This window comes from Centroberyx affinis, unplaced genomic scaffold (assembly GCF_046629955.1).
Source record: "Centroberyx affinis isolate AG114_WGS23_722 - 3 ecotype Tasmania unplaced genomic scaffold, CSIRO-AGI_Caff_v1 ptg000100l_1, whole genome shotgun sequence".
Lineage (NCBI taxonomy): Eukaryota > Metazoa > Chordata > Actinopteri > Beryciformes > Berycidae > Centroberyx > Centroberyx affinis.
Window position 1 is genome coordinate 287,501 of NW_027278802.1, and position 16,097 is coordinate 303,597.

Below are 16,097 nucleotides of genomic sequence, written 5' to 3' on the forward strand. Positions count from 1 at the left end.
AGTGCTGCCTCTGTCTCTGCCTGTCAGGAACACTCCTGCTGTCTCAGGACAATAAAACTTAATGGCCGTTCTGGGTGTGTTCTCACTCATGTTTCTCCTCCGGCAGGGAGCGCGAGGCGGCAGGGGGGCAAGAGGGCCCACAGGAAAATCAGGGGCAAAGGTCAGCTGACTCTCCTCACTGTCTAATCACCAATAAATCATCAATAGTAGAACTGCACAGCTATTAGTAAAACTGTGTTAAACGTTAATGGGTGAATAATCAATCCCCATTAACCATGCTCCACCACTTTCTTTCCATCCTTCCCTCCATGTTCTCTTTCCTTCTTCCCTTTTCTTAGGGCTCCTCAGGACATGACGGGCCCCCAGGACCTCCTGGGGAGAGGGTAAGATATACACCATGCAGTTGATTGATTCATTAATTGACTGGTTGATCAGCTGATTGACTGATAGATTGGTTGGTTATGTTTCTTCAGGGGCCTCAAGGGCCACAAGGAAGGAATGGAGAGCCAGGACCTAAAGGATCCAGTGTGAGTGAAAACACACACACACACACACACACACACACACACACACACACACACACACACACATTGAGAGTTGATTCATTAGTCATAGGTAAGAAATGAACTTTTTTGGCCCCTTGATCTGATTTTTAGGGGCATTTTGGTTCTTTTTGGAATTATTGAGCTATAAAATAATATATTTGTATTGGATATTGGCAAATGAACTCAATTTGTGCCACTAAGATTTGTTTTATTTTAAATTAGAATCTACCATATATCCCACACTTCTTTCCCACTGCTGGAAACTCATGGCCTTACAGAAGAGCATGGTGCTGTTTTCCTCCCTCTGTCCCCAACCAGTCCATCTTCATCCACCTCTCCTTGTTGAGTTATTTACGATATTGGTTGTTTTATTTTTCGTTGACTCAGTGGTTTGTGTTGGGTTGGCATTTTCTTCTTCTTCTGCCGGCTGCGTGGTGCCAACATTTTCTGCTGCTTCAGGCTATATGTTCGGTTGTTTTCTGATCAGAAACCGCTCCACATAAGAATCCCCAGGCAAAGGCTGCCATGAGTCACCTACGGGGGATAGCAGTCGCATTTCTATGTGAATATTTGACAACTCAATGAATAAAATGTGACCGGGGTGAAATGCAAAGAAGGGTGCTATAATTATCTAGAGCATTTTCTGCCCCTTCATTTTTAATTTCATAGGCATTTTATGAACTTTCAAGGGCATTTTTGCCCTGAACCCTCATTTATTTTCTGACCCTTGTCTGCGTGTGTGTGTGTGTGTGTGTGTGTGTGTAGGGTCCAGCTGGCAAGGATGGACTTCCAGGTCACCCAGGTCAGAGAGGAGAGCCGGTGAGTGAGGTCAAATATTATTACAGCTCATAAGAGGTCATCAGTCGGGCAGAGTCTTGCTGTCAGCCTCGTTCTCCGCTCCTACAGCTAAGTTTCCCCTGAGGGACTTCAGCACACTTCAACACACACCTCATTATGTTATTATCTGTCTTCTGTGTGTTTGCAGGGATTCCAAGGGAAGACGGGACCTCCGGGACCATCAGGTGTGGTGGGGCCACAGGTGAGGACCTGGACAGCAGCATGTTTTTTTTAATTTACTTAATGTATGTATTGATCCAGTAGACCTGATGACTTCTGTGTGTGTGTGTGTTCCAGGGCAAATCAGGAGAGACTGGGCCGACAGGGGACAGAGGCCACCCAGGGTCACCGGGGGTACCTGGAGAGCAGGGTTTACCCGGGGCTGCTGGGAAGGAAGGAGGGAAGGTGGGTACACACAGTCACACATACGTACAGATCATCATCATCATCATCTTCATCATCATCATCATCATCATTTGGATGTGTTTTGACGGTACATTGTATTATCTGCTGGTTCTTCCCAGGGCGACCCAGGAACACCAGGCACCTCTGGGAAGAATGGTCCTCCAGGACTGAGAGGCTTCAGGGGGAGCAGAGGAGCCACCGGTGCTATGGTAACACACACACACACACACACACACACACCTGCACATATCAATGCAGTACAAAGGCAGGGTTCGTTCCTGGAGACTGTCCACCTTCAGAAAAGCTCTCAAAACTCACCTGTTCACAAAGGCCTTTTATATATAATTTTCTCCCTTATTCTCCTCCATTTTCTTCAGTTATTCAGTTATATCCTTTTATCTCTATCCCTCTCTATCCAGTTTGCATCTGTTTTCTATTTTTTTCAGTTGATGTTTTATCTCATGATTCTTATTGTCATTTCTATATTGCTATGAGACATTTTATCTTTCTGTTTTCAACTTAATGTTATTCTTTCTAATTTTTGAGATTCTTTCTCTTTTTTGACGTTTTTTGCTGTGAAGTGTCTTTGAGTACCTTAGAAAGCGCTATACAAATAAAATGTATCATTATCATTATTATTATTTGTAACAACCCTACATACAAACCAAATTCTCCCCAGGGTCCTGCTGGTCTGAAAGGAGGCGCAGGACCTACTGGATCCCCGGGAATCATAGTGAGTGAACCCTCATTTGCTACCACTCTTTCAATTCAATATTGCTTCTAAAACCTGTTGCGTCACTTTATTTGTTGAATGAAAGCATATTTGTTTAAACAGTTGAACAAATTATTTTCTGTGCAATATTTCATGCGTTTTATAAGATGGCCGTCTGCCTTTTGAAGCAGAAGTAGACAAGTGGATATCTTGTGATGCATTAAAATCAATATAAATATCAAAGACATTTTAGTACCAACAAGTATAATTTTTCAATAGCCATCCCTTCACGGCCTCTGTGCTTTCCAGTTATTTGACAAGATGTTCAAAGACCAACACGCTGTGCTTTCTGTCCCTAGGGGGCGACAGGTGAGAGAGGCCCTCCAGGACCAGCTGGTGCCATCGGCCAGCCTGGGCGGGCTGGAGCCATCGGTGGACCAGGACCAATGGGAGAGAAGGGGGAGCCTGTAAGTCCATCTCACTCTCACTTGTCTGCTGTTTAGTTGTTTCCCCTTAGACTTCATTCATTTTCCATCAGATTGCAAGACACTGTCAATCTCTACTCCTCTCTGTACATCAGGTCAAGTATTGATGGAGAGGAACACCATTTACCCATTTTTTTCTAGATTTTTTTCTAGTATTTTGTGTGTGTGTGTGTGTGTGTTTTTGTATGCATAGTATGTATGTGCATTGACAGGTGTTGAATGTGTGTGTTTCAGGGAGAGAAGGGACCGATTGGACCGGCGGGTCAGGATGGAGACCAAGGACCTGTAGGACTGCTTGGAGCTGCTGGCCCTGCAGGACCTCCAGGAGATGACGGGGATAAGGTAATCTATGTGTATGCGAGTGTGTGTGAGAGAGAGAGAGAGTGTGTGGGTGTGTGTTTGTACCATGTTGATACACTGTGTGTCGTCTCTGTGTGCACCCACAGGGAGAGCAAGGTGGACCGGGGCAGAAAGGCAGCAAAGGAGACAAAGGGGAAGCAGTAAGTCTGGATCTAGAGAAGCACCATAGACACTTACTGTCCTCCATCACTAATGTCTTTCTCATCATGCTTGCCTTTCTCTCTCTCTCTCTCTCTCTCTCTCTCTCTCTCTCTCTCTCTCTCTCTCTATCTCTGTCCGCAGGGCCCCCCGGGGCCCACTGGCAGTCAGGGGCCTATCGGTCAGCCAGGACTACCGGTGAGTCTGCGGTGCTCCTGGTGTTTTATTTATCTAGGACTTATCACTTCAGAGGTAAAACAGCCCAAAGCGCAGCACATATCTGATGAAGACCTTGAAAAGTAATGTCCAAAAAGTCAAATTTTCAGGGCATGAGGAAAAAATAATTTTATTCAGATTTCAGACAGTCATTCATTTTTTATACTCTTATTACACATTAATCAAACCATTAAACTTTAAATTCAAGAGACATTAAGTGATAATCTCTGTGCATGTATTTGATCATTTCAGAGTTACAAAAGACACTCACTCTGTCTCTTTGTCCTCTTCTCTCCCCTCCTCTGCGTCCCAGGGTGTGGATGGAGAGTTGGGTCCCCGGGGCCAGCAGGGCATGTATGGTCAGAAAGGAGACGAGGGACTCCGTGGCTACAAGGGCTCCAAAGGGCCAATAGGATTACAGGTGAGATGGATGAACCAATCAGGGTGCAGACTGTTGAAACAAGGCCTTCTGAAGAGATGGGGTGAACATCGAGCTCTATAATCTAATCCTGTGTGTGTGTGTGTGTGCGTGTGTGTGTGTGTTCCAAGGGCATGCCTGGTCTACCAGGAGAAAAGGGGGAGAGCGGACATGGGGGATTGATGGTGAGCTCATATCCTGCTATGTCAGCAGTGTTTTTTCATTAAATTTTTAATTCATTTACACAAAGGATTAAAACGGATGTAATTTTTCCTGCATGACATATCTTGTACCTATCTACGTGGTTTTAGGGTCCTCCTGGACAACTAGGCCCCACAGGTCCCCAAGGACCTATCGGGGGACAGGTAAATCCCGCACACATATTCACACATCCTCAGTCACTCAAACACATACAGTGCATTCTCAAAAAATCCTGTGTTCCCCTCTGTGCTGTGTAGGGTCCAGTGGGTCGAGTAGGGATGGTGGGACAGCCAGGCAGTCTGGGAGAGAAGGTACGGAAACTGACTAACTCCTGTATGACTCCTGTATGACAGGAAAAACTGCTGCTTCACAGTTTATTACTCTCTCTCTCTTAACTCTCTCTCTCTTAACTCTCTCATTTTCTTTCTCATCTTGGAGAGATTGACCTCTTCTGGGTTCATTTTGGGGTTCAAACCCAGTAGAAAGCGAAAAAGAAAGTGCCAACTGCTAAATTTTCTTCTCGGTCAGGGGTAAAGTTTCAGTTCACCTGAGTAGGAAGCAAAGGGTGGATACAGGTGGTGAAGATGTTTAAGTCTTTAGTAAGAGCAAAGATTAGGACTTTGCATGTTATAAAGCAATGAAGGAACTGCTGGGTTTGGAGAATATATGGGCCTATAAAAAGCATTGTGTTTTATTGGGTAACTGCATTTTTCAAAACATCTGGATTCGACTGGATTCGTTTAGGATGTGTTTATGTATGTTTGTTTGTTTGTGTGTGTGTGTGTGTGTGTGTGTGTGTCTGTGTGTGTGTGTGTGCACGCGCGCGCGCGTGTGTGTGTGTTTGTGTATGTGTTTGTGTGTGTGTTCAGTATAGGTTGGGGTGGGGTGGGGTGGGGGACTTTGGGTAGGTCTTTGAATGTCTGCGTTTGTGTATTTATTTGTAAGATGAAAAATATCGACATGCAATTGTCATGATAAAGTGGTGTTAAACTCAACCCCCTCTCTCTTAGGGGGAGGATGGAGAGTCGGGTGACCCAGGACCAGTGGGCTTGTCAGGAGGACAAGTAAGTTATTTATTTATTTATTTTTTGTACTGGCCACACCCTCATCAGAAACATCTTGCAACTTACAACAGCAACTTGCTCCCACCAACCTCCATTTTTAAAAGTGTCCTCTCTTCCTCTTCTCCATCCCTCTTTATGGCTCACTCTTGTCCTTTTGCTGCTGTAGGGAGAGAAGGGGGACCAGGGGGAGAAGGGAGACTCGGGCCTCCCAGGAGCAGCTGGTCCTCCAGGAGGCAGAGGGACCCAGGGGGAGGACGGAGCCAAGGGCAATTCTGTGAGGAACCTCAAATATCACTCCATGTCTTCACGATGCCAATACCGTCAATGATATGATACAATGCGATACGATATGATATGATGTGATATGATAAGATATGATAAGATATGATGTGATATGATTTAATATGATGCACTATACTATACGATGTGATGTGATGTGATGTGATACGCTACACTACGCTACGATATGATTCGATATGATGCAATATGGTACGATACGATGCGATACTGTACAATGTGATGCAATACAGTGCGGTACAATATGATACAATGCGATACTCTACTGCACTATATGATACGATGCAATACAATATGATACGATGTGATATACTGTACTATACAATACATTGCGATACGATATGATACCATGCAATACAATGCAATATAATACAATACAATGCAATACAATACAATGCAATAATATACTATATTGTACTATGATATGCTATACTATACTGTATTTTAATGTACTATAAGGTACTAAACTAAGGTACTAAACTATACTATAATGTTATGCTTTACTATACTCTACCATATTATACTACACTACACTATACTATTCTGATATGATAATTAACAAACTATACTTTACTATTAATGTTATCAACAACCCCCCTCCCCCCTCTCTCTCTCTCCACAGGGTCCAATAGGTTTCCCAGGGGACTCAGGACAGCCAGGAGAGGCTGGACCCAATGTGAGTGTGCCTGCTCTTCCTCTTCCTCTTCCTCTTCCCCTTGGTCTTCATCTTCCCCTTCGTCTTCCTCTACCTTTTCTGTATTCACTTTCACTTCATCAAGTGTCTCAGAATGTTCCCACAGTGTCTCATCATTCTCCCATCATATCAATTGCAACTTTATTTACTGATACAAGAAAAATGTACTTTTCCCATGCCATTCCCTTTCTTTCCTCACTAGGGTGTGGATGGTTTGCCCGGGTCTAAGGGGGACACAGGAGACCCAGGAAAATCTGTGAGTTCCCTCCATAACACTACACACCATGACATCCATGACATTGCACTACCCTCTTTAATTCACGATAATGAAAGATGTCATCATTATATATCACAATGATGGGCCCTATAACCAGTTTCTTGTTCTTTCCCAGGGACCACCAGGAGCATCAGGGGAACCCGGACCAACTGGACCGCCTGGGCGAAGGGTGTGTGTGTATGTCTATATGTGTGTAGGTGTGTGTGAGGCATACAATCAGCATTGCATCAGATGGCCTTTGCCCTGCATCCATCTCTGATGTACTGAGATTTCTCATTCTTCATGACCTCCTTCCCTCCTAAGAGTGAGGTGGGAGGGAGTTGTCTTGGATGGGAAAACTTAAGGCTTTCCAACAGTGTGTGCGTGTGTGTGTGTGTGTGTGTGTATGTGCATCAGTGTGTATATGTGAGAGAGGGACTACAGTTGAACGGTTTTAAAATGTTTTTCTTCAGGGCCACTTGGGGAAAGCAGGGAAGGAGGGAAAGGCAGGCCTGAAAGGAACAAAGGTAAGGTGACGAACAAAAGCTTGTATAATAACCGCTGAATGTTCTAGGCTTCTAGACATCATCCTCTTCTGTTTCAGGGGTCTCCTGGATCGGAGGGCTTCATAGGGAAGACAGGGCCCGTGGGTGCCCAGGGGAACTCTGGGAAGCCTGGCCCCCAGGGTTTAAGAGGGATCCCCGGCCCTGCAGTAAGTCACCTTTAACATCAGCGGAGAAGAGACCAGCAGAGCGTGAATGAAGTGATGCAGGCAGACTGCCTGTCTGGTCAAGAAATCAATTCTCTCTCTGTGTCTCACATTAGGGTGAGCAAGGTGTAAATGGACCGCCTGGACAGACAGGACCACCAGGTCCCATGGTAAGATGGCTTACACATCAAGACACATCAAGTATCACTTCTCAGTAGTTTTCAACATGGATGCCAACATGGAAGAAAACTCACTAGAATTTCAGAGTAAATACATTTATTGGTAGTATAGTGAAATCAGTAAAACTGACACTCAGTAGCATCTCTATGATTTCTCATTTCTTGCCTTACTTGTCGAAAGGCCTAAAAGGAAGACTCTTCACCCTCAGTCCACTGCAAGTTATTTCTTTGTTGCAGTGGTAGGTGAAGGGATTTGTACATGCGTCGACCCCCATCTGTAACTTGTGTCTGACCCTAGCATGACCTCTTTTCCTAAGGGCCCCCCAGGATTACCAGGGCTAAAGGGAGATCCGGGCAGGAAGGGAGACAAGGTGAGGACATACTGCACACATGCAAACATGCACACTGATCTTGATCTTGACTTTGACCTTTGACCCTGACCATGTGCGTGTCATCTGTGTAGGGCCATGGTGGTCTGATAGGCCTGATAGGGCCACCAGGAGACACTGGAGAGAAGGGAGACAGAGGACTGCCAGGAAACCAGGGGCTACAGGGTCCCAAAGGAGATGAAGTGGGGAAAACACACACACACACACACACATACACATACACACATAAAAACTCCTCTATAAAAGAGGCAATTCCTTATGTTCCTTTAATTCAAAACATCCACATACTCATTTTAGTGAGAGTTCCTTTTCTTTGTGTTTTTCGTTTCAGGGTGCAGTCGGGCTGGCAGGTCCCAACGGCCCCCCCGGCCCCCAGGGTCTGTCTGTGAGTATGCAGAATAAACCTGATTTTAGATGCACAACCAACATACAAGACTGCTGCTAGTGCTGGGCTTGCTGGGTCGTCACCCATCCTCTCTCTGTGTCTCTCTGTCTTTAACTCTCACAGGGTGCTGTTGGTCAGAAAGGCTCTAAAGGAAATCAGGTAACTGTGACTTTCAGAATTCAGTCTTATCACGTTTGATCCTCATACCCCTCCACCAGCACCCTAAACTGATCAATTTACTCTCTGTGTGTATGTGTGTAGGGTCCGATTGGTGCCAGAGGAGACACTGGGCCTGCAGGCCCTCCAGGACCACCAGTGAGTTCTCCATACACAAATATAGTACATTCCACAACTATACAACCTCTATTTATTTACAGCTATCGCAACTTTGTTTCTGTTTTCTTATCCTCTCCTCTCCTCTTCTCTCCCTCCTCTCCTCTCTCCTCTCCTCTCCTCTCCTCTCCTCTCCTCTCCTCTCCTCTCCTCTCCTCTCCTCTCCTCTCCTCTCCCCTCCCCTCCCCTCCTCTCCTCTCCTCTCCTCTCCTCTCCCCTCCCCTCCCCTCCCCTCCTCCCTTCCTCAGGGCCTGGCAGCAGCTGGGACGGTCTCTCTGCCAGAGCGAGGGAGGAGAAGGAGAACCCACACCTCGGTGGATGGCGCCGCACTGGAAGAGGAGAATGGGATGGACGGAGGAGAGGAGGAGTGGATGCAAGGGGACCAGGCAGGGCAGGAGGGGGGGTGAAGGAGAAGGAGGAGCAGGGCATGGAGGAGGTGTTTGCGTCTCTGTCGTCTATGAGAGTGGAGGTGGAGGGTCTGCGTAACCCCCTGGGGACGTACCACAGCCCCGCCCGCACCTGCAAGGAGCTCTACCTCCTCCAACCAGAACTCCCTGATGGTACTTTATCAATCTGTGCCTCTGGTCATCTGTGTATCTACCTACCTGTCTGTCTGATGCGCTGCAGGTCTGTCTGACTGACTGTCTGCCTGTCTTCTTCTCTGTCTAGCTGACTGTGTGACTGGCTGTCTGTGTGTTTACTTCTCCGTATGTATGTCTAGCATCGTCTGTATCTGTGCTTTCTCTGTTTGTCTTGTGTTGTTGTTGTTGTTAATGGTGTTATAGAGGTTTATGACCCTCCCCTCTTCTCTCTCTCTGTCTCTCTCTCTCTCTCTCGCTTTCTAGGTGAGTACTGGATAGATCCTAATCAGGGTTGCCACAGAGACTCCTTCAAGGTGTTTTGTAACTTCACTGCACAGGGAGAGACGTGTCTGTACCCTGACAAAAAGTTCCAGTCGGTTAGTTTACTCGCGCACACACACACAAGTAAATTTCTTTGATACAGTATCATTTTTGAGCGTTTGATACTATTAGAGACTATTCAAAGCTACTGGCAACGTCACAGTGTCCAAAATGTCACCTGATTGTTTGCTCTGAAAGAGATGAAACATTATTCAGTCATCATCTGTGGGTGAACTTGTCGTTGACGTTCTTGCTTGTTTGCCATCAGGTGAGGCTAGCGGCCTGGAAAGGGGAAAAGCCGGGCAACTGGTACAGTAAATTCAGGAAAGGAAAACAGGTATTGTGATATTTTTGCATGCTATTGGTGTGTGTGTGTGTGTGTGTGTGTGTGTGTGTGTGTGTTTATACAGTATATTGTTGTGGAAATGAGCCTGTTGTGGAAATGAGAAACAGTCTCTGGTTCACTGTTGTCTAGTATTCAAGTTTTATTATTGCATATATATATAGCTATGGTGAACAGCGTACAGAGATAGAACTATCTGAGTAGGCTGAACTGAACTTATAGGACAGCAATAGTAATAGATAGTTTTATACAAAGACACAAACAAGGGTGAAAACAAGGGCACAGAATGTGAGGATAAGGTGGAAAACCTAGTCAGTGTGTGCGTGTGTGTGTGTGTGTCCGTGTGTGTGTGTGTGTGTGTGTGCAGTTTTTGGGATTGGGTAGACATGGGAACATCACACTCCTTATATGGATAGTGAAGTGGAAAATTACATGTGTGTTTGTGTGAATATGTGTATTTGTGCATGAGATCATACTGTGTATGTGTGGGTGCCCCCCCCCCCCGCCCCCAGTTTTCCTACTCTGGGTCAGACGGCGTCCCAATCCACGTGGTCCAGCTGACCTTCCTGAAGCTGCTGAGCGCTACAGCCAAGCAGACCTTCACCTACCACTGCCTCAACTCTGCCGCCTGGCTGCACACCGCCACCTACGGCCACGAGCACGCACTGCGCTTCAGGGGCAGCAACGGGGAGGAGCTGACACACGAGAACGCACATTACATCGGTGCGCAGTATGACGGATGTCAGGTGAGAAACACACACACACACACACACATACGTTTGAGTGTAAGCCTGCGCGCTCTCACACACACATACACTGGGGTTGGGTCCATTCATGAATTGAATTGAGAATGTATGGTAAATTCCAGTTCAATGCCTGGAGTTGGAATTGGAATTGGAATGTCACCCAGCTCTATGGAAACAGAATTGGAATTGAATCGGAATGACAAGAAACAGAATGGAATTCCATGAAATTCCACTTCTAAGAGAGTTTGTCTTGACTTGATAAACATTATAAATCAAACATTATGACTCAAATAAAAGACACGTAAACAAATCAAATACATTCAATCATAATGTACTTTAACATTTTATGATATTCAGTATTGATAATATATAACACTACATGTAATCTCAGATATGTGGTGAGAAAAAACTAAAAAAACATGGAATTTCACAGAATTTCATTGAATAAAATGTTAATGAGTTAATGAGTTAATTCATGAATTGACCCCAACCCTGACACACACACATACACACACTCACACTTAATGTAATTGTTTCTCTCTGCTGTAGACTCGGTCGGGGCAGGAGAGGACAGTTATGGAGTTTGACGCTCCGCAGTCTGACACGCTCCCCATCATCGATGTGGCTGTGTCCGATTTTGGAAATGGGAACCAGAAATTTGGCTTCCAAGTCGGCCCAGTCTGCTACAACGGTTAACCGAACTGGGGAGCCGACAACGGGAGTAAATTGGAAAAAGAGCCATGGACACTTTTTACCTGCAGGGAGAAAACTACATTCAAGACTTACCTGATGCCACATATTTATAAATAGATTTACCTAGAACAGTGTTCCTTCTTTCATTTATACACACATTTCATTCACTCACACTGTTGTTATTCAAACATTCATCTCTCACAACTTTGACTCTCATATTGTGTTTTAAAAGCAGGGCATAAATCTGTTGTTATCAGTGACTCTCAGCCATATCCTCTGTTACACACATTATGTCTGTGATTCCTCTTTGAAGGAGTGAGCGGTGCTTTCACAGTTTTATCCGTCAGTCTGTTCATTCATTCGTTCATCCATGCACTCATCCACATCTACACATAATTTCTCACTCATTCTCACTCTCATTCCACTGCGCAGTATGACCAGCAGTGAAACATTGAAACTTTGAAAACACCACAACACACACTACGTTTCAGCAACATTCACCCTGTGTTGTCATCAAACCTCATTTTGTTGTGTTGTCTTTACCTGTTTGTTAATGTTATTGTGTTGTTATAATTATGTTATGTGATGTATATTGGAGTGTAATTCATCACGGTGCTATTATGTAACTCCTTGCAGAGTTCATTTCATTGTTAAAGGGAACTGGGACAGTGCATTCTTTTTTTTTTTAAATATTGTGAAGCCATGTTTTTTTTATATTTTTCAACATAACAAGCCAAACTCTGGTACACGATTGCCTCAAGGTCGTTCTATGCATATTTGTGGGGGGAAAGTGACTGAGTAACATATTTTAATAAAAGTACAAGATGTACATTTAAGTTAATCTGCTGAAATTTAGTTTTATTGAATACATTTGCCAACCAAATCCCTCGGAGAAAGGCTCGGAGGAGCGGAGGCAGGACAGGAGGAAGGAAGGAGCGCTATCTTTCCTACACCTGCTGCTCCTGCGCTTGATGTGATTTCCAAGCAGGAGAACCCCATGTCAGTATGCTGATTTTATTTCTGCACTTTGATCGGATGTAATAATGTGATGTGTGTGTGTGTGTGTGTGTGAGTGTGTGTGTGTGTGTACTTATTCTATATTCATTGTGCTCTGTCGTTGGAGCATGCATCATTCATAATTCTCCCTTCCTCGCCCAATCTCCCCTCATTCATATATTTCACCCTTTCTGGTGACCCTCATCTCCCCCATTCCTATTCCATCTCTCTCTCTCTCGCTCTCTCTCTCTCTCTTTCTCTCTCTGTCTCTCTCTCCCCGCTCAGTCTCACTGCTCTCCTCGTCTAGCCCTAGACTTCTGCAGACTTCTGCTTGTGTGTACGTACTGCGAACAGGAAAAAAAAATCCCCAATGCTGTAAAACTTTAATGAGAGGAAGTGGATGAACAGAGCGCAGCCAGGATCATTTAGCTGCTATTTTTCAGTCATGAAATATAGATGACGTGACATGGGTGTGAAAGTCAGTCACAGCCGTGGTTAAGTACACCAAGGGTGGCAGCAAGTGGAGGAATCTGCATATTTTTAAAACCCCTTCCAGTTTCAATGTATTTGCAGAACGTCAGCTAAATTTTAACCTCTTTCAAGGAGAATAATTGGTCTGCCATCGCTCAATATTTCATTCCTTTTTTTCAGTTTGTGCACTCAAGATCGACGGGAATGTCTACAGAGATAAATGTGACAGCAAAGGGGAAGGCAAGAGGATGGAAGGTCTAATATTTGTTTTGGTTTTATCTCTTCATATATTTCTGTCCCTTGCGCTGTCACTTTGTCACCCCCTTGATACATCCATTGTTCTCTGATATAGTTATGGCTGCTGACCGATATCTTCCTCTCTATACTCTAGCACTGTAATTGCTTTTGTTTTTGGTGGATTTTTTTTTCCCCCTTAAGGCTCTCTTCTCCTGGTATTAACTTTGATATTGAACTCCTGCAAAAAAACACAAAGACAGAAATGCATTGCAAATATAGACAAATTCCCCAAGTCCTATAGTGCAGTTTAATAGGCCAAATCCAACAGCGCTATCTCACATACAAGATCTGTCACTGTCACACACACACACACACACACACACACACACTGCTCAGTGAGATATCTGCTGCCAGTGTTGACGTAACAGATAATCATCCTTTTCTTCAACTCCTCCTTTCCTCCATCCCCCATTTCACCTTCTCCAAGACAGTTGTCCTTTCCAGTGAGCGTCTGAGTGTCTCTCCTCAGTATGCAGCCAACACCCGGACTGTGTTGCTCCACAGCTAGAGGGGATTCAGCCACACTATCACACTATCCAGCCCAGTCACTAGACCAGCTTTTTAGGAGTTTAGGATGCCCAGAAGGACCTGAAATACACATTCAAGAGTCCCTCCCAAGTGCTCCACAGGCCACAGCAGGCTTTTTGTTTTTCTCCCCCAAGTGCAAACCTGGGGTAAGATAAACCTGGGAACTGGAGGAACGAGGAAGAGGAAGATGGGTCCACCTGGAGCCCTCTGGGTGCTGCTGCTGTTTACTGTCTCTTTATGCAAGGTAAGAAAATACCATGAACACCCCCCCCCAAACCACCACTCCCTAAGCCTTCTCTTTCTGTCTCTCTATCACTTCATCATTATCCTCTGGTCCTTTCTGGCTTAGTGGAAATGCTGGAATATTGATTCTCTAACTGGCTGCACAGACATATAATATAATATCCTCTCATTATTGCTAGCTGGCAGTGTAAAGGGTGGGAAAAGTGAAGTTTAGGCTAGTGATAGATGCTGTTGTACCCTCCCTCTTTGACTCAGATCCCGTCCATTTTAATAAGATAGAATATGTAAAGTTTACATATTGTGTTTGTGGGGAAAGTAAAGAAAAACACAGATGTATCTCTCAAACAACCCCCCTTGTTAAATTTGATGGAATCATTCAGTGTCTTCACCCAAAATCTTTCTGGGCCTCTTCTCACGCTGCGCCCAAAGATCTGAAATACTTTGTGGATCTGCAACTTCAGAAGGAATAGATAAACACTGATCTGCTTGTGTGCTGCCTGAAGTGATCAGGCTAGCTTCTTCAGTGTCTTCTTTTAAATCACCTACTTTTATAAACTGGCTTTTACTTCTAGTTTTGTGTTTTGAGCTGTCTCTCTCGCTTAGAGCTGTCTCTCTCTCTTAGTGTTATTTTATTATCTGTTTATTTTACCACTGCTGTCTTTTGGTTTGGTTGTTGTCGTTATTTTCCTTGCTTGTTGTGCTGTGAAGCATTTTGTAACTTTGTTTCAAAAAGTACTCTCTCCATAAAGTTTATTATTATTATTATTACAATACTTTTTCAATAGAAATGCACAGAGAGAAAGATAGTGGCCTACGCTGCCCTGTAGTCAGTGACCATGAATCCCCTGAAGGTATTTTACAATGCTCAGTTGTCAAGTCAGCCCTATCGTATCCCTCCATCTTCCAAGGACTGTGTTATCCCTAAGTGCTGCTGATTGAAATATTCATGTTAGTTCAGCATACTCGTTGAAGGGAGTTATTGTTTTATGTATAATACATGTCCTTGGGGCTCTTGACTGAGCTACAAAGCACAAGAATGTTACAGCCAAAATGAAACACTCGGTGTGGGTTATAGTTAAACTGTCTACACATAATTGCTCCAGGCATGAAATATAGAACAATCAGCATGCTAAATTTTCAAGCGTGTTCTTTTCAGTTGAGTGTTATCTCATCTCCTCACAGTGCCGGTGGAAGTGCTCTCACACATTAGGTATTAATCCAGCAGACAGCACACATCTCACTGAAGACGTCAGCGCTTCTTTTTTAAGTCCACTTAGAAAATTATAAATAGCAGTGGATTTCTTGAAAGGTAGGCAGTGATGTGGACTTTTTGGGGATTTTCTTTGCTAGCATGGAGATTCTGCAGAGACAGATCAAATGAAGCAGCTTCTGGGCATCTTGTACTTTCTTTCTCAGATCATCAGCTTGTGTCTCATCTTGATAACTCCAGTGAAAAATTACGAGCAGACTGAAGTTGATTGTGGCAGTCACAGCTGGCCACATGGTGGCAGTGTTGTATCATTTTGCAATAGACACATGCAAATGCACACATCCTCACACAAAAGACAGGGCAATCCAGAGTATTGTGGTTTTATAGGCACTTACATATATTACTTACATACATGAGATATATGAATAGATAGAAAGGAGAGGGGAAATGGAGGAGGCAAAGGAAAGAATTGTCTGGAATGGAGAATTTAGAGGAAAGAACAATAATGAGAAGGGAAGAAGGAGAAAAGATGAGTATGGGTAGAAAGAAGATGATGAGAAGTGAGAAAAGATGATGAAATGGAGGGTGGAGGTTTATTATCTGACTTCATATTTCATGAACACTTGTTATTAAGGGAGTGTGTTTGGCCTTTCAGTTGAGCACATTGAGCACGCTGTCTTTCTTTTTTCCCAACATGTAAATTCCCTCATGGTCAAATGTGTTGTGAACAAGAAAGTGCAAATGAGAGAGGACAGGTAAGACTAGGAGTAAGAGCGAGATGGAGGAGGAGTGTGTGGATCAGAGAGAGAGAGGGGGGGGGGGGGGGGAGTGGAGGGAGAGGAGGAGAGTTGGGGGATAAATGAGGGAGCAGCGCTGGCTCAGTCACAGCGTCTTACTGCCGAGCGAAGGAAGGAGCACATGGACTACAGCTCAGCAGGACTTCCTCTTCCTAGGTGTCGAGGAACAAATCTCACACAGTCCTAGCTGGGGTTTGGATGTTTGGACTTGATGCGTCTTTACACGGATGCATCTGGAGTGACTGTGC

At 44.5% G+C, this 16,097-nt stretch overlaps 1 protein-coding gene across 1 annotated transcript in view; it reads left to right on the forward strand.

The window, feature by feature from the left end:
* The window catches only part of LOC139647429 (collagen alpha-1(XI) chain-like), a 30,558-nt gene extending 18,454 nt beyond the window's left edge, over positions 1-12,104 (forward strand). Inside the window, 35 exon segments of the mRNA XM_071523326.1 lie at positions 107-160; positions 339-383; positions 474-527; positions 1,311-1,364; positions 1,531-1,584; positions 1,680-1,787; positions 1,907-1,996; positions 2,467-2,520; positions 2,859-2,966; positions 3,219-3,326; positions 3,431-3,484; positions 3,627-3,680; positions 4,012-4,119; positions 4,248-4,301; positions 4,428-4,481; positions 4,575-4,628; positions 5,328-5,381; positions 5,548-5,655; positions 6,301-6,354; positions 6,575-6,628; positions 6,765-6,818; positions 7,102-7,155; positions 7,233-7,340; positions 7,454-7,507; positions 7,834-7,887; positions 7,980-8,087; positions 8,237-8,290; positions 8,414-8,449; positions 8,552-8,605; positions 8,872-9,012; positions 9,015-9,183; positions 9,469-9,581; positions 9,794-9,862; positions 10,381-10,614; positions 11,164-12,104. Of these exon segments, the coding sequence (XP_071379427.1) occupies positions 107-160; positions 339-383; positions 474-527; positions 1,311-1,364; positions 1,531-1,584; positions 1,680-1,787; positions 1,907-1,996; positions 2,467-2,520; positions 2,859-2,966; positions 3,219-3,326; positions 3,431-3,484; positions 3,627-3,680; positions 4,012-4,119; positions 4,248-4,301; positions 4,428-4,481; positions 4,575-4,628; positions 5,328-5,381; positions 5,548-5,655; positions 6,301-6,354; positions 6,575-6,628; positions 6,765-6,818; positions 7,102-7,155; positions 7,233-7,340; positions 7,454-7,507; positions 7,834-7,887; positions 7,980-8,087; positions 8,237-8,290; positions 8,414-8,449; positions 8,552-8,605; positions 8,872-9,012; positions 9,015-9,183; positions 9,469-9,581; positions 9,794-9,862; positions 10,381-10,614; positions 11,164-11,310 (2,826 nt within the window). The 3' untranslated portion in view covers positions 11,311-12,104.
* The last annotated feature ends 3,993 nt before the right edge of the window (positions 12,105-16,097 follow it).